Source organism: Falco biarmicus, chromosome 12 (assembly GCF_023638135.1).
Source record: "Falco biarmicus isolate bFalBia1 chromosome 12, bFalBia1.pri, whole genome shotgun sequence".
Classification (NCBI taxonomy): domain Eukaryota; kingdom Metazoa; phylum Chordata; class Aves; order Falconiformes; family Falconidae; genus Falco; species Falco biarmicus.
In genome coordinates, this window is record NC_079299.1 from 26,421,424 (window position 1) to 26,439,171 (window position 17,748).

The following is a 17,748-nucleotide window of genomic DNA, read 5'->3' on the forward strand; positions in this document are numbered from 1 at the left end:
TTTTAATACATGATATGCCAATATTGTGAGGAGTTTTTGTTTTCAACTATTTAAGCTATTAAACCTTTTTGTTTGTTTGGGTAACTGGTGCAAACAGACACTAAGTAGTACATATCTGATTACTAGTGTTCTATCTGGCTCAAGTCCATATTGATTTTAAAACCCTGTACTGACAAATGTGGCAGATAAAACCAAGCAAATTCTCGTTTTGTTACACCTATAGTAATCTTCGGCAGCTGCTTCCAGCAGAGTAATTATGGCCTCCTCACGGTAAAATCTGCTGCTGCTGCATTACTTCTACGGCAAGAAAGTACCAAAGCTACGCAACTAATGCATTTGAAGCACTAGCTTCAAAAAACAGCTGTCTCATTGCTAGGTCCTTTTCACCACTCTTTGAGTTACATTATGTTCTGCTGTCAGTCGCCTCCTCTCTCCATTGCATCCCACAGCACAGTTCTTCCCGCGCAAGGACCTCATCTCCTACTCAGACTTCCTGGGCATGTACAAGACAAGCGGTTCCAATGACAGTGTTCTATCGTTCAATACCCGAATGCCCAACTCAATGGGAATGCAAAGGCAAGACACCTGAAGGAAGCTTTCTGGAAGTCAAAACCTGGCCCACGGACAACACTGACTCAGTAAACTGTTCCTTAGAAGGGGAGGAATCCACTTTTTTTTAGAGCAGTCCTGTAAACAGTGGCAGAAAAAGATGGGGCACATTATTTGGGTGGTTTTTACAGATACTTCCACTATACTCACAACGGTATTGTCACAAGTACTGATCTCAACAGCCATGCAGGCAAAGAGGAAATTTTGATCTTCCCGAGGAAGAAGAGCTACCGTGGAACAAAACAGTCCAGGATTTTTCAGCATGTACGAAACTAACAATGAAACACAACGGATGGAAATGATTGTCATGCAACCTGCAGAAAGCCACATGCCAGAGTCCAGTTTGTCTTCATAGACGGAAGCTCAGATTATGTATTTATATGCATATCAGTTCAAATCAGTAGAAAAACTGGGCTGTGAAAGATTCAAATCCAAGATGAGCTTCAGTGGGGTCTGCAGTTGACATAAGTCATTGGCTCGTCTTGCTTTGTGAAAGTCAGTAGAGCAAGGTCAATTTAAACACACTGAGAATGCAGGTCTAGCATGGGGGCGTAAAAGCCAAGGTATAGTTTGAACATCTGCCTTTCAACATGGACTGACTCCACCAAGAGTAGTGAGAGAAAGATTTCACCTCAGATTTTCCTCTCTCACATTTGTGAGCACCTCCGTAACATTAAAAGCACCCAGATAGCCATCAGTCTACAAGAGCTTAGAGGTGAACAACTCCAGGCCTGCTTTCACCCTGCTGACTGCTAAAAGGGAGGAATAAAAAAAATATGACCCACTGCCATGAGTTCTCGAAGCACTGAAAAACAAGGGCAAAAGGATAAAGGAACTGCTTACCAGTACCGCCCACACCAGCTCCTCTGACCAAGTATTATACTGCCACACAACTGACCGCTGTGGCAAGCCATTACTTATTACAATAATAAGTTACATTTTACTTTGTTTTCTTTCTTTTTCTGGTATTTCAAATCAAAAGTACATGGAAATACCAACACTGGAAACATTCTGCTCTTACTGATGTATCAATGAGCTCACTATTTCTTGGAAATGTTATTTGTCTCTGTGCTTTGGACTATGAATTTAGCCTGGCATTTTCTGCCTTCAAAACTTGTAAAATCGGTATCCTGCAGGCACAATGGCATTAAAGTGCAACAGTAACCACTGTATCATTTAATGCTTCCTTTTGCAACTTACTAAAGCACTTTGTATTTTTCTGCTCTAAGTTACCACCTCATTATTCATTTGTGCCACTGCTTACAGCCTCCATTCAGGCCGGGAGACCTATTACGCTACACACTGTACACAAGCAACACTACAACAATGGAATCTCAACCTCAAGGAGCTTGGGTTGAGATGTAAAAAATAACAATATGCATCAGTGACCTAGCTCTGCTACCACTGAAAAATAATGCTTTAAACAAGTCATCTTTTATGGAGAACATTATTCAGTCAATTCAAAGAGCTTCTCGGTAACATAGTCTTAAAGCAGACAACAAGATAAGAATCGTAACAAAAAGGCCAAACAAGCACTAAAATACCACCGCGAACAGAACAAGTGAGGCACAACTGGGTGCTACCACATCTGTTTTCTGTGTGCCTGCCAGTCTTCCTTGCAGAGCATAAAGCAACAGACTCCCACAGTTAAACCTGCCAGAGCTGCTCTATCTTGTCTATTGCTACACTTTCAGGATATAAGCACAAAGAAAAATTACATTGCTTCCATTTTTTAGTCAATGTTTGTGTAAGGAAACATCTAAACTATCTGCATGTATATTTGAAGTTGAGTGCATTGCAAGATATTTTAAAAATTATCACTTGGAAGAATGTTAAGTGTAAAAAAAGTATGGCAAAATAATTTCCTATGATTACTTGCATTCTGCACACTTACGTAGTGAAGGAAAAAAAAAAAAGATACATTCTCAAGCATGAATATCTACAAATCTGTGCATCAGTCATTATTGTTCTGGAACAATAAGCATTGATTATCAATATACAGATGTATGAGATACGAGTAGAGACAAAAGGACAACTGCTGAATTCAAAACATGGTTCCAGGTCGACATTTAACATAACCTGGATTGGTTAAACAGGTGTCTCCCCAGCAAACGAATGCCACAGCAGAGCAAGGTGTCGAAAAGCTTAGTACGCTGAAGCTTTAGGCACTAGGGCTTGGTTACCTATTACCAGGTCATAACATGTATGTTAAAAATCACAAGGGAGTACACAGTGACCAGCTCCAGACAGTAAAATGATGATGAAATTGTTGGGGTCACAAAGATCAACAGCAGAGCTTCAGCTCTAGGCCTCCTATTTTTGTGGACAGCTAGCAGTAAGAAGGACAGGGCAGGGCAACGGGACAAAACCTAAGGGCTGACAAGTGAAGGTGGAGGGGCGAAGGAGAGGTTTTGGTGCTGGGTAACAGCGAAAGGTGAGTAGCAGCACAGTTGTGCCGTGATGGACCAGCTGTGTTCTTCCTGTGAGAAAAAAACTTCTCTACACAATCAGCGAAGGCTACAAAATAAAAGCTACTCCAGAACTAGTGCTGATTGTCCAAGTCAGATGAACCAACATGAAAAATACCAAGCCAGCCCCTTCCAAAACCTCTGTGCACACCCATGCCTTTTCTCTCTACTCTCATTGTCACCAAGGGTGACCATTACAGCTTCCCAGGAACCAGACTCAAACCTACCGCTCCTTTCAGTGCCACGGGTCAGCCAGCATACCACCACGGGGCTCAGAACCCCATGTTAGCAGGCTTCCCTTTAACCACTCTCCCCCAACACACAGCCCCAGAGCACAGGTAAGGATGGACTGGCAGAAGAGAAAGCCAAAACCAGGAATATCTGTGGGACCCCTGTCCCGTCATAGTCACTGTGGTTTGTGTCCATTCTGTATGGGAATGGACATAAAGACACCATGATGGCCCAGAATAAATGTAGAACTACATACACTCTGTTTTTTTCATACAAATACCCCAATGCTATAAAGAGCTGGGAAATGATCCTAAATCTTGCTCAAAACAGAAATAAAAGAACTCCAACAGACTCTTCTGTATAAAGCACTAGGAAAATGATATTCCAAGCAATAGCTACAGAGACAAAATTGAGAGGAAGCCTGGGATTTAACGCCAAGTATTTATCAGTGGTGATTCAAGATGAGCAGTACTGTAATTGTTAGCTGTTGGGCTGCAAAGAAGTTCAACAAAATATGTGGCATCCAAACATCTTGGTCAGATCTAATGCAGGAAGTTACATTCGTACCTGCCATGCAGTACATACCGTACCTCCTTGCAGCCGTAACCAAATACAGCACTCCTGGATTCCTGTTCTAAATTACTGCAGTAGTCCTAGATACGAAAAAGCTTGCCGCATCCTACCCTGAAGGTGTGGTTGTTCTTTTCCACTGGGGATGCTTCAGTTTGCTAGGAAATTAAGTGATAGGTAAAAGAAAAGCTTAACTAATGCTTTCTGGAGTTTTCCTGGAGCCAGGTTTGGAAGGTGGAAGAATGCCTCCTGGGAGCTGCGGACAACAGCAAACGGTCCTCCACCCAGAGCAATAGTCTCAGTCCTTCACCCTCGTTTCCCATTTATCCCTTGCTTCCATGCACACAGCGGCAGCACACGTAAAGCTAATCACCCTTCCTTCCCTCTAGATCCTGGAACAAGCCACAGCCCACTAGCAAAACCACTAAAGAGCATACATAATTCTCTCCCCTGGGAGATGAGAGAATGAACTGCACATGGTCTAAGTCATTCATAAAGCTCAGTGCATAACTGGAAGAACATATGCTAATGGTAAGGGTGAGCTTTAGCTAAGAATCTATACAGCAAAGCCTGCTAAGAACAGGAAGGTTTTACTATCACTGTCAAAAAGCACGAAACAACATCCTCTGTGATGAGTAACAAGTGCACCAAAAGAGATTTTGGTTTTCAGAGAATCAGCCTGCTTCAGTCAGAAGCCACCTGCTCTGAAAGTTATTTGTATAATGTATAAACTGCTCTTAAGGCAGAGAAGGATTTAGTGCTCGTATTAAACATAAGATGTACATCTACTTAGTGGTGTCTTACACAGGCTAAGGACAGTCTGGAAAACATGAACACAAAACATTGAACCAACAGTTTTTCAAAGATTATTTATACGATCGGTTCCTATTAGAACTAACCAAATGTAGAGCTCCAGAGCTCAAGTAAGCTCTAAAAAAACTCAGTCTAAAACTCTCCCACAAAGTAAACAGCTTGCGTCCTACTTAAACTGAGAAAGCCAGAAAGCCGATACATGCCACTGTTATCAGCCTGGAGATCATTTTGCAACTTGCTTGAATCCAGTATAAGGGGCAGCAGGAAAACACAAACCTTAAAAATGCTGAAAAGCACCCCAGCAAAGGTAACAGACAGCACACTGTTTCCAAACTGCTCCTCGTGTTGAGCTGTGGGCCTCAGGAGAAAGTTCAGAGCTGAGCCCTGTAAAGGACTCCTCACGCGGCTTGGAGAGCAACTCTTGTGCAACTGTTTATAAGCAGAATGTGTTTCTTCTGCTAGGGCTCAGAGAACATTTCTGACACACTCTAATTGCTTGCATGCTTATTGAGGAGGGGGGCAAGGACAGGAGCAAGGAGATTAAAAGTAAAAAGCTGTTTACAGCATTGTGCTTCTTTTCGAATTACGTTCTCTTATATGGCTCCAGCTCTACGCACAACTACTGAGTTTCATGCTAATGTAATACTGCTGCAAGTACCGCAGTGGAGAATCTGACTTCATGTGCTATGGCATATATTGTTGGTGGCTCTGTTACTACATTTTACAAGGTCATTTTTCTTGGTGTCGGAGCACTGTTTTTCTTGGTGTGCAAGGCCTGCTATGGAAAAATTAGAAGTGATGGGAATAAACTTCTTGATGAAATATTTTCTCTCGGAATCAAAACACAGATTTTAGAGCATCGTAAAGTATTATAAACATCTTTCAAAATTTATGTTCAAGCCTTCCCTTCATTTTAGAACTATGTAAAATGACAAAAACGTACCCAAGGAGCACTTTTCCATCTCTGAGTATAGCTTCATTGGCTTTTATTCAGAAGCAAACGTTTTTTTCCTAAGTATACTCCACAATAGTTTCTGGATGTTAATTAAATTATACCTAATAAAGTTCTCACCAGAACAAAACAAAATCTTCCCCCTCCTCAAGTCTCCTTTTTTTTTTTTTTTTTTTTTTTTTTTAAGGGATGGAAAAAGGGAATAAAATCCGATTGAGAAACAAACGACCAATTCCCTCCTATAACTCAAAACTGCAAGGTATTTTACAACTCCAATCTGGACTTCCCACTTTGCGTTAAGTTTACACTACTGCAAACCAGTCGTAACAGCAGCATGAAGCTGCAGCAATGCAGCGCTCCAGTGCCTATTTCTGCAGCAGTGAACCAAGGAAGTTGTGCCTGTATTTCACCCATCCCGAAGAGGACCAGCCAAGTACCTCAGGATTTTCCCCTCACTGCTGCTCCACTACTGCCAGTCACAGCGGCACAACACAATCACAGACATCTGGGAACTCTAGCGACGTGCACAGTACGGGGAAGCGCACCAAAAGTAAACTTAAGAGGGAGGAAGAAATAACTTGTTTGAGGACTGAAGCTTTTTCTGGATTTTTCTCCATCTATCAGCCTTACTAATTGCAGGGTTAACATACTGAAAGACCAAAAGAAATCAAAACCTATCATCCCAAATCCTTCCTCCATTTGAAGGACCAAGGGGTGGGAGAAAGAGAAGCTCTTCCTCCCTTAATCGGACTTCAAATAAAATACAAGTCACTATTTTAGACTGTTTAAGTCTCCAACAATATTTTAAGATCCCTAAGGATTCCTCCTGGATCGTTTTATGTAAAAAGGCTCAAGGATGTGCTAAGTTTTTGGGGTTTGGATTTTGTTTTAACTAAGACTAACACTTCAGATTTTCTTTCAGTCACACAAGACCAAATTCTGATTACTTTATTTGTGCAAACAGACCACCTAAGTCCTAAAATACCACACCCTACATTTCATAGTAGGCAGTTTGTTTTTATACAAATTTGCCTTGTCAAAATACATCTACAAACAGATGCTGCAAAGATTACTCTGTCCTGGATTTGCCACAATGATAGACTTTGTCAAATGAAATTTCATCAGATGAAACGCTGACCTAATCACTTCTCAATCTTTTCTCTCCATAGCCCTATGAAGACGGGGGGGGGGGGGGGGGGGGGGGGGGGAAGTTTGGTTTTTTTTCAGCATAAGTGATAGCAACACGAGAGATTTCTATTTACTTATACCAGCAAATCTCAGTTTGTGCAGTTTTGCTTTCCACATTGATTCTTTACCTGGGAATGCAATGCACTAGGATTTTGCATTTCACTTCAGTATGCGACACGACAACAGCCCAAGAAATGCCAAAATCTGGAGTGCAAACTTGCCATCATGATCTATATTGTGATGCTCTGAATGGAAGCATCTGCCTGCCAGAGTACAATTTTCTAAAGCAGGTTACAGTATTTTCCAGCTAGCAATAGAATCCATGAAAGTTATAAAACCAAAAAACTGATAGACTTCCATCTGTTTAACTGATTGCTCTAATCAATATACTTTCCTCCCATAATGTCTTGTACAGACACGCTCTGTCAAATACATAACTGCAGAATCAATTCAGTTGGGAAGTATATAAAAACTTCAATTCTACAAATGGCAAAACACGATGAAAACACGAACTGCAAAAGCTATCATGATGCTTAAAGGCACAAAGTTTTATTAAGTTATCTGCAAAAAAAAACACCGGACAGAAAAAAATTCTTGAAGTCAACAATCAACAGATTTTCACCAGACAGCCAAGTACAATGATAATGCTCTGAGATAATTATCTGAAGATGATTTTCCTCTTGTTTCACCCTAACCTTACAACAGTCCTCTAAAAAGAGTGCCTCTGGGAAATGGCATCACCCAGAGTTCCCACTTACCCAGATGTTTCCCTCATTATGTTATAAGCCTGTCAGGAAAAGGCAAATTCAGGGTTATTCTAATGATAGCAAACACCTCATAAAAAACCTCTCCAAATTTACTTTTCCAAGGAACATCATTTTTAAAGGCATTTCAAGTGCCCATGAGGAAAGAAAGCATCATTTATAAAACATTATTACCAGAAATCTTGAAGATATTAAAGAAAACATCCTGGAATGTCAAGCCAGTGATAAAACTGCAGCTCAAAGACAGACAGCATCACGGGGCCTTACCCAAAGCACGCGGCCGAGCACTGCCAAGCAGGACTCCCACCAAGTTCAACAGGAGGTTTTCCGAGTTAAGAGGACCCGATTCCAGTCTGTGCCCGGGCTGTGGAGCCTGCGGATCCGGGACCCCTCCTGCAGCCAGTGGTTTCGCTTTGTGGGCCACCGGCTGGGGATCCCGGGCCGACAGCGATCCTCACAGCCTGCGCTCTCCTTATTTTTCCTCACGCTTTATAGAAGGGTGCTCTGCAGGTGCTACGGGGTCTTTCTGAGACGGTAAAGGGGTTTACATAAATTTACGGCGATAATAATTATACACTTTCTGTCAGTTCTTTGTAAGATCTGGTGGTTGATTTTTCTTTAATACTTGGCTACGGGGAAACAGGTTGGTCAGGGCACATGCGGCTGCCCTGAGATTCACAACCCTTGCCTGGGGATTCTGATGATCCTGCAGCTTTTACCACTGTCTCCAGCCATTTTACACTAATGGCGAGATGTGATACTGAACGAAAAAGAAACACCTGCGAAAATAAGGCAGCGGAACAAGAAAGTCCTTTACCTCTGCCGGAGCGAATTCACTGATGGTTTCATGGCACTGGAACGGCCTGGCCGGGCCACAAGCACCTGCCACCCCACGGTTCCGGGCTGTTTCGGGAGCGCGCGTCCCCACCTCCCGGCCCTTTCCCAGGCAAGCCAGGCGTTCGGCTCCCCCGCGCCCCGACACCGCTCCGCCCGCCGGTGCCCGGGCCGCGCCGCCAGGTGCGAGCGGGACCAGGGGCGATGGCGGCCGCCACCTGCGCGCGGCGCCTCCCAGCGCGGCCCCTCAGCGGGGGGCAGGGCCGCCCCCGCGCGCAGGGAACCCCGCCAGCGGGGGAACCCCGGCGGCGGCGCCCGATGGTGCCTCGGGGCCGGCGGCAGGTGCGGGGCGCCGGCTCCCGGCAGCGCGGCCAGCCCCGTCCCCCCGGTGCCGGTGCCGGGCCGCCCCCGCCCGCCGCGCCGGCCCGGGGAGGGGGGGGAACGCGGGCGGAGAGCGCCCGTCGGCCGCGCGCGAGGGAGCGGCCGTTGGTCGCGCGCGGGCGGGGGGGCGGGGCGGCACTCACCTGCCGCTGGCTGTGGTTGCCGGCGCCCGTGGGGGCGTGGGGCTCGCCGCCGCCGCGCAGCACGGTGATGTGCAAGGTGAGCAGGAGCAGCCCCAGCAGCAGCAGCAGCTCGGCCGCCAGCCGCACCATCCTCTTGAGCCGGGCGGCTTTAGGGCCCCGCGGCGGCGGCGGCCGTGGAGGAGGCGGAGGAGGAGGAGGAGCCGCGGCGGCCGCCGCCGCCGGGGCCGCCGCCGCCGCCGCCGCCGCCGGGGCGGCCCCGGCCCCAGGGCCGGCTGCGGCAGCCGCGGGACGGGCGGCGGGGACCGCGCCGCTCTCGGCGTCGGCGGGGCGGGCGGCGGGCGCGGGGCAGCGGCGGCAGCAGCAGCAGCAGCAGCGGGGGCCGCCACACCACGGCGGAGCCACGTCGGGGCGGGACGCCGCGGCGGCGGCGAGAGTCCCGGCGCTGCCCGGCTGCGGCGGGGGGCGGCAGGTAGCCGCGACGGGGCCGCGGGCCGGCGGCGTCTCTGCGGGCAGCCCTGCAACCCAGAGGCACCGTGGGCCGTCGGAGGGAGGGAGGGAGGGAGCGGGCGGGCCGAGCCCCCGCCGCCTCGGGGAGCCGCGGGCCGGCGGAGAGCAGCGGGGCTCGGCTGCCGACGGGGAGACGCTGCGAGGACGGGGATAGCCGGGAGCGTGTGTGCGAGCGAGAGGGAGCAGGGCGGGAGAGGCGCGGGGGAGGCTGGGGACGACTCTCACATGGCGGGGAAGCCGGGACGCTCCGAGGGGAGGAGAGAGCTTGGGGCTATCGCCTCCCTCCTCGCGAGGGGATGGGGGTGGCCCCTGGACCAGCTCCCCCCCGTCCCCCCCCCGCCGTGTCCTCGCCCGCCCCGCGGCTCCCCCCTCCCCTCAGGACGCCCGTCGAAGCGTCGCCCCGGCCGGCCTGCCCGACCCCTCGCGGCGGGGACGTGCGGCAGCGGGGCCGCACCGCGACCCCCGCCGGCTCCCAGCCCTCGACGGGGCGGCTGCGAGTGCCCTTTGGGGGAAGAGGGGCAGATCGCTGCTTCCTCCCAACCCCCCTTCCTCCTCCTCCTCCTCCTCTCTATCCCCCGGCCCAGCCGTGGGAAATGGGGCGGGGGCGCGAGGGGCAGCAGAAAGCTTCAGCTGCCTGCCCTCCCTCGGGGCTGGATACCTGGCTCCATCTCTCCTCTCTCTTCCCTCCAGCGGCCCTAGGGCTGGCAGGGGCAGCGCCGCACTCTCTCCTGCCACCGTGCGTGCGTGTTTGCAAGCGGCGGGCTCTCCTCCCGGCTCCCGCTGCTGCTCCCACACTGACTTTCTCGCCCCCTCGCTCTGTGTCGGGAGAGGTGCGTGCCGGATGCTTTTATACCGCCCTGCCTCCCTCCTCTGCTGTCCTCCCCCCCCCTCCTTTCCCTTCTCCCTCTTCGCAGCTCCTGCCGCAGCCTAGCGTTGCCCCCCTACCCCCGCTCCCCCCCTCCCTGTGCCGACCTGCCCCCCCGCTAGCCCCGGTTTGCCCGGGACCCTCCCGCGGCACCGCGCCCCGGCGCGCTCCCGGCTGCACCTTGCGTGAGGTTTGCGCCGCCGCTGCGCCGGGACGCGCTGAGCTGCCGTGGCCGTGTCCCCTGCGGCGGGGCTGTGCGGCACCGGCGGCTCGGGCCGCTGGGGTCTTACACTCCTCACCGCTGTTTCCCATCCTCCTGGTTGCTGGCTGCGTAAGTACGATGGAAAAAAACTTTCTCTCTCAGATGGAAGGCCTCCAAATTTCAAATTAACGTGATTTTGAAAATAATGAAAATGGGGGCTGGATTCTCGCTTGCTGTAAATCGGTATCGTTGCATCCAGTCTGGTGGAGCCAAATGCTGAAGATGCAGCTCAGTGTAACAGCTCAAATAAACATAAATAAAATCACCTAACAAGAAACAGGAGTTTTGAAATCTTTGTCGTCGTTCTTCCACAATTGGGAACGTTATATGTAAAAATGAGGATACAAGCGATCCCGGCCTGTGCCGGTGTGTGCCAGCCAGGAGACTGAATTGGTATCAGAACGCCTAAATGGACAAACAGGGGGGGAAAAGTGTTCGCCAGCCAAAATGGTTTCAGTCTGAGGCCGACGTCCTCAGATGGGAAGGTGAGCTGGGGTGCCTTGTGGGAGCCTCTGCCCGTGGAAGCTGGCAGATACGGGGTGCGAGGAGAGTTGGAGCTTGTGGGAGGTTTCTCAGAGGGCTTGGTGTGCCTGAAGGCTGTGGTTACAAAGGAGTCAAAATGATGCCTCGTACCCTTTCAGTCACATAGGCTTCCCTTCCAGCAATAACCACTGTACATTATTAACCATCAGGCAGGAATATGGGTAAAATAATTGCACTGGAGTATTGTCAAGATGTGACCAAAAGCCCCAAAACCAAAACCTTCAGATTTCAGGATTTTTAATCTGCAGACATGTTCCACGTTAGCACTGCAGTAGGAGCGATCGGTGCTGATGACCGGGCAGGACAGGGACTCTCATGGGCTGCCCCGAGCATGTTACAGCGAGGTACGACCCCTCTGCCTCGTGAAACCACTCATTGATAAATACACGGTATCACACCGATGCTCTCGGTTACGCGGCAAACCATACAGAGCTGTTCAATATTACATAAAACCGTAACTGCCTGTGAGACCATCACGTGGTTTTTAAAAAAATGTGTTGGTTTTTTTTTTAACCCAAACATCCCTTGGGCTAATCAAAATACTGAGAAGATAAAAACACTGATGTACTTCAGATGTCACTGCTCGGCCTGGGCTCTCCTCCTGCCGCCATTGCTGTGATCGGGGCGGCCGGCAGCTGCACCCCTGCGCAGGCACGCCAGCGGCAGAGGGCATGGCATGGAGCGGTTAGGGTGGCAGGCTTGTGGAGGTGGGCAGTGAAGAGGCAGGAGAACTGTCCTCCAGGTTTGCCAAAGTCTGACCCTACCTAGTGGCTGTCGGTGGATGCCGGCTGTTGAAGAAAAATGGAAACCTGGCACGTGAGTTCTGTATTTCAGAGCTTAATAGCACAAATCGACAGCCAGAGCGAGACTGAAGGCTTGTAATGCGAAACAGTCCAAGTGACAGCCTGGTGAAAAACACACACATGGATCTGCCGCCGAGCTCTGGGTAATGTAAGTTCTCCCTCGCCTTATGAAAGAGACTGAACCAAAAGACATCTTTAATCCAGATGAGATGGGCCCGTGCTGGTGCGTGTTTCCTTGTGGGACGTTAAGTTTTATGCGTTAAGCTGTTGTACGAAGATAGCGAGGGACAGAGCAATGCTACTATTAGCAGTGAGCGGATGGCGACAAGAAACCAAAGCCTCTTCCCACTTGAAAAAGTCAGCGTAAAAGCGGCACTTGGGTATGGTGATACTGCCTGCGTGGCTGCGCTGAGGGCGACTGGAGAGAAAAGTGTGCGCACGCGTGCGCTGTAGATGCCAATTTAAATTCACAAACACTGTTAAATCAGCAGATGACTTCATCGATGAATCCAGGCGGCTGAATCACAACTAGGGGAGATGGACTTAAAAGCAAAGGGAAAAGCTCTCTTTTCCTGGCTGGGTGAACACTTGCTCCAGCAGCTACCATCTGGTCCCTAGAAAATGAAGTCAGGGTTTGCCTGGGGCAGGAGACCCATCGGTAGCCTGGGGGGGGATGCTGCTCCTGGGCTGTGGTTATGGGCACCCAGCAGGGAGGTGAATCAGCAGCTGGGTCTGACGGTGGTGCTGGGGTAAGGGAGGTGTGTGTTCCTTTGATAGCTCCTTCCCTGTGAAGGTTCACAGCTCACACCTCACCCTTCTACCCCCAGCTTTCACCTTCCATTTCTCTTCCCTCCAGACTCGGCTCATGTGCACTCCCAGCCTCTTGCCAGTGCCAGGGGAAATGCGCCGCTCTTCAAAACAGGGTTAAATTCACACATTTGATGTGGCATTTGTGACACGACAAGTGCAGTACGTGATCAGGTAGCGTAGCTCAGCTGCTATGTGAGGAGTCAGTAAGCCATGGTAGCTCATCTCCTCATGTCCTGCCTCTTTCGAGCCCTGCAGATCCTATGTTCGTCATTGCAGTTTCAAAAGAGGGTTGTGGTATCCATGTTGCAGCCCCTACCACATGGTGAGGTGTTTCAGGGGTCTGTTGGTTCCAGTCATGGTGCTTCTAGATGAAGGGCTCCATGGTCTCCCTTACACTAGCCTGTCAACAAAACCACACATTTGTCCATGGCCACCGTGCCACCTTCAGTGCTCAAGGCCAAGAAACTGTGTCCAGGGCTGAATTTGCAATATCCTGGCTGGCAGGTCCTGCTGGTGGTGTTCCTGTCTCCTGCTGTGGCCATCATGGCTGAGCACACCACGTGCTGTCCATTGCACTGTCTAGGGCCAACCCCACTACATCAATGTGCAGGTACGTACACTTGGTATTATGAGACCTGAAAAACAAAATATTGCCTGAGACACAGCACTTTACAGATTCTGGGTGGTCCTAGTGACCGAAATGAATAGCACATCAATCGTACCTGGTCAAGGGTGAAAAATCCTCATTTTGGATGAGGGCCACCAGGTGACATTCTTCAATGCCAGTGTGAAGAATTACTGGATAAGGAGAGGAGAGAGAAGAAAATAAAGAATGATATAACATAACGTAACGTAACGTAACATAACACGAGTCACTTTATATGCGTTATCTCAGAAATGAGGAGGATGTAGAGGTAGGAGGACCACTGGGTTTTATGTCAGAACATCATGGTTCACTTGGGTCCTGCACCCCAGTTGTCCCAGCAGTTAAAAGACGTGGTGCTTACCCCTTTATTGTCAGTCCTGGTATTGCTCCAGGACTGTGGAGACACCCCATCTGTAAGACCAGTAGCTTTTCAGAGGACCATAGCTGGCAGAGTCCCATCTGCCCTCAGCTCGCTCCTGCCTGCGCCCGCTCCCAGGATGCTGCTGTTTTATCTTTAAGCCTAGGGGTTGCTTTAAAATTATCTGAGATGAAAACCTGGCTCCACTGAAGTCGTTGGCAAAGCTCCCATTGACTTCAGAGGAGCCAGGATTTCACCCTAAGACGCTTTGTAGATTATTGGTGAATGGAAAGCATACGTCTGGCTTCTTGAGGGTTATTATTGTTGGTGGTGACCTCTGCTCTGACAAGCATTGAGCAAGACTGGGTTGAGACAGATGGCTAAAGCTTTCCCTGTCTCTTCCCCTGCTTCCTCACAGGGGCTTTGCTTTACGGCTCATCATCTTGGATGCTGCTTATCAAGGAATACCTTCCCGTCGCCTGCCGGTGGAATTTAATGCCTGTTTGCCCACATTCCCCTTCCCCCAACGCCAGCAGATCAGCAGATAGGAGACAGAATGGCTGATTAGCTTCTAGCTCCAACCTCTTAGCTATAAGCTGCAAATGCACACACAAGGGTCTTCTCTTAAAAAAAAAAAAGAAAAAAAAAAGAATAACTTTCCCCTGCAGGCAACCTAAGTCTTTCTGTGATGCACGGTTCCTTTATCCCAATGAATTACAACTTGAATAGTAGCCACCCTCTTTTAAAAAGAACTGATTAGCTTAAAGTTCTCCATTTTCCTGCTTCTCCTAGACTGGTGCCTTCCTTCCCATCTACATGTTTTGCCACCAACTGGGCCTAAAGACTGGGTCAAGATTTCTGAATTCTGCAGCACCTTGTGTGACAGACTGGAAATGTAGCGGCCACTTTATTAAAACTTGAAGCAAAAGTGGAAACGTATAGTGAGTAGTCTATATTATGGAACATGGAAACAGAGAAAACAGTCCAGCCCAGTTTCCCGCCTGTTATTTGTTTCTTTTTAATACCGAATTCTGTTTATTTTACACTCCACCACATTTTCACTTGTCAATACACAGCACATTTTTGTACTGATGATGTGCATGCAACTGCACTGTAGCATTTGCCAAGATGTGGCAGTACGGGACTGTGGGCATCAGCACGCCGGGAAACATTTTTCAGAAGTGCCCAAAGAGCCTAAATTCTGCTGACTTTCATAAGAGCTTGCCACAAGGCAATTTTTGCCTCTTTAGAGAAATACAGTGAAACCAGCAACCCCCTTTCCTTGGAACACAGTTTTATCTCCGCAGAAGTGCCTGGGTTGGTTTAGCTGAGACAAGTACTACAAATGGAGTCAAGGCTCAGACACCTGATTGAGTTACCTTGGTTCAGTGTGTTGCAGCACATCAGCTGAGGCGAGTGCTTTCTTGGTGGTTTTTCTGGCTGCGGTGCCAGCCATGTGGCCGAGCTGGCCCCCTTGGCCTGGAGCAGGGAGGCAGCCCCACGTTTTGGCAGCAGTGAGCCATTAAATTGGCTCATCCCTAAAACTGGCTCAGCCAAATATATCATTAAATTTAAATTATTACATACAGTAATGAAAAATGTGGCAGCTCACCCTGTGTGTACCTACACAAGCCGTCTGTGCGGCGGTGGGTACTGCAGAGAAGGAGCTTTACACGAACATGTCTGGTAGGAGCTAGGAGCAGAATGAGGAGGTGGCCCTGGTCCAGCTGATGGGTCAAAAAGTTGTAAATCACCGTAAAGGGTTGTGTGACCTGAGGGTTGAGCTGGCTGATCATTCTAACAAATCTTATCCTATGTTCAGCAGCTCAGCAGATAAGCAGCCTTTCTGACTGTGAAAAAAATAAAGAAATAAACAGAGCAATTCACACCTTTCACACCTATGGTTTTCAACCCTTCACTTCTGCAGAGAAAATATCACATTACCAGCTTGCATTTGGCTTTTTTTTCTAAGAATCTTACACACACACACCCACACACACCCCTCCCCCGACTCTGGAGATCATGAACTTAATTAAACAAAAAGAATCGGAAAGCCAGCTGAGTAGCTGAAGGACAGCTCTGCAGCATGGAAAGGAAAGGAGGATTTCACAGCAAATGCTGTGATGGCGAGTGAGATGATGGGCTGACTGTCTTCTAAAAAAAGAGCTTAGCTGTCTCTGTTGCAGGGAGGCTTTTGTTCCCACAGAGAAGGTAAAGAAAATATAGCTCATTTCTCGATGGCCTCAGATGATAAGTGTCACCTGGCTTCACTTAGGTGATTTAACGCTGGAGCACTGCCTGTGCAAGGTGACTCAGACTCCTGCTAGTGCGTGCTACCCTGGCACAGGTAAGGAACTCCGTAGTCTAGTTATGCCTTCTGGATAGGGGCTTTATTTTATTGTTCTTACTAAATCGGTTCCTCTATTTGATAGCCAATGCTCTGGATTTCCTAGCATCTTTGTGCAGTGCTTTGTCAAGTCAAAACAGTGCCGCATGAATAAACCATTTGTTTTGAAACCTGCATAAATGCCTGTAATACTAGAGTGCTGAATTTACACTGAGGTTTCTCAGCTCAGTTTTGAGCCAGTGCTTTAGGAGCTAGGTAGTATTAGTGATAAATGTCCTTTTATCTTGCATAACAGAATCTCCAGCGAATGCTTCCAGATAAATACGCCGCACCATGTACTGAAGCAAGTGGAAAAATGCCACAGTCCTGTCATTACAGAGGGGCTTTATTCCACAAAGGTGCAGAAACGTGGACAGCAAGGGCAGGTTTTTCCCTGCCATTCACCTCTTTCTCCGAAGCCCAGTGGTAACCCAAATCTGAGCACGATGACAAATGCTGTATTCCCTGCAGAGATGTCTGAAGGATCTCCAACAGTCTTTTAAAACATGTACATTTGCTGAGATGTAGGGAAAAAAAGCTCTTACAGGAAGTAAATCTTGCTTCTGTAGGGACTGTGACAACACGCTCAGTGAAGGCACCTCTGTTGCCCAGCCATTTGGCATGCTCTAAGGAAACGGCGAGAATAGGCTCATAGTTATTACTGCAGGTGAAGGAAATAACTTAAACTAGCACGTGTCCCTTTGCTCGCTTTTTTTTTATTAAGTTGCTGAGGTCCCAGATTAATTTCTGCTGCACTAAGGGTGGGCAGTTGGATTAGATGCTCCTTCCACCAGTGCTGAAGTGTAGGCTGGTTTTTTGTGTCCTCCCTCGGTGCAGCTTTTAACATACCGGTGCCCACTTTTGCCATACCCTAGCACCTACAATGGTAATCATAACACTCAATAGTGATAGACTCCCTGGGGAATGTCCCAGCTAGTAAAGGACAGGAATAATTTGAAATGTGCCTTTAAAGAGGATGATATTATGTCAAAGAAAGCATCAGAGAAAGAAAACAGAGTATCCGGGGCCTCTCATCTAAAGTATTTAATTCCAAGAAAAATGTTCTCTGCTACCCAAATTCAAGCACACTGTCTGGCAAACAAATGTGCACATTGCTGGTTCTCTCAAGCCCAGTTTGGACAGCAACAGCTTCACCTACTGTCCATGGTGGGATGGTAAAGTCCCAGTGGATCTGGATGGGATGGTCAGAGCACAGAGAGAAGCTGCAGAAAGGTGCCCAGAGAGCCTTTGCAGCAGACCTGATGCCTGGAGCATGCCAGCGAGTTCTGAGGAGAAAGCACAGCCACCAGGTTCTGGGGAAACCACACAAACATCTCTCCTGGTCCTGCCAGAGACAGAGGTTTTGGAGAAAGTGCTGTGACTGGGCTGGATGCTCCTCTTCACCCGGCTGTGGTGGGTTTACAGCAGTGCTCAGCACTTGTGAGAAAGGGAGGGAGGGAGAAGAGTTTGAATGTGCAACACTTGGGTACACATGACAGAAAATCGCTAAAGATCAAAGCACGTGTTTATTCAAGGCAGCTGACCTGTCTGTAGAAGATTTTCACTCTTCTGGTACCCTGAAGACAACAGCAAATTTGAAACAAAACAGCATGGA

The 17,748-nt window shown here is 48.7% G+C and overlaps 1 protein-coding gene and 1 long non-coding RNA gene across 3 annotated transcripts in view; both read right to left on the reverse strand.

Moving 5' to 3' along the window:
• ISM1 (isthmin 1) overlaps positions 1–11,041 on the reverse strand; it is a 43,219-nt gene extending 32,178 nt beyond the window's left edge. The window contains exons 1-2 of the mRNA XM_056357714.1: positions 10,119–11,041; positions 8,954–9,468 (exon numbers count right to left, since the gene is read on the reverse strand). Coding sequence (XP_056213689.1) covers positions 8,954–9,468; positions 10,119–10,128 — 525 coding nt within the window. The 5' untranslated portion in view covers positions 10,129–11,041. The remainder of the gene's footprint in view (positions 1–8,953; positions 9,469–10,118) is intronic.
• A 309-nt stretch (positions 11,042–11,350) lies between these two features.
• On the reverse strand, positions 11,351–17,511 carry LOC130157808 (uncharacterized). 2 transcript variants are annotated; one of them, XR_008825048.1, is made up of 4 exons: positions 16,679–17,511; positions 15,360–15,597; positions 13,466–13,541; positions 11,351–13,143 (listed from the first exon to the last, which is right to left on the reverse strand). It is a non-coding gene; the product is annotated as an uncharacterized LOC130157808 (long non-coding RNA). The 2 variants fall into 2 exon arrangements; XR_008825047.1 differs by having other exon boundaries at positions 15,360–17,511.
• Between the last annotated feature and the right edge of the window lie 237 nt (positions 17,512–17,748).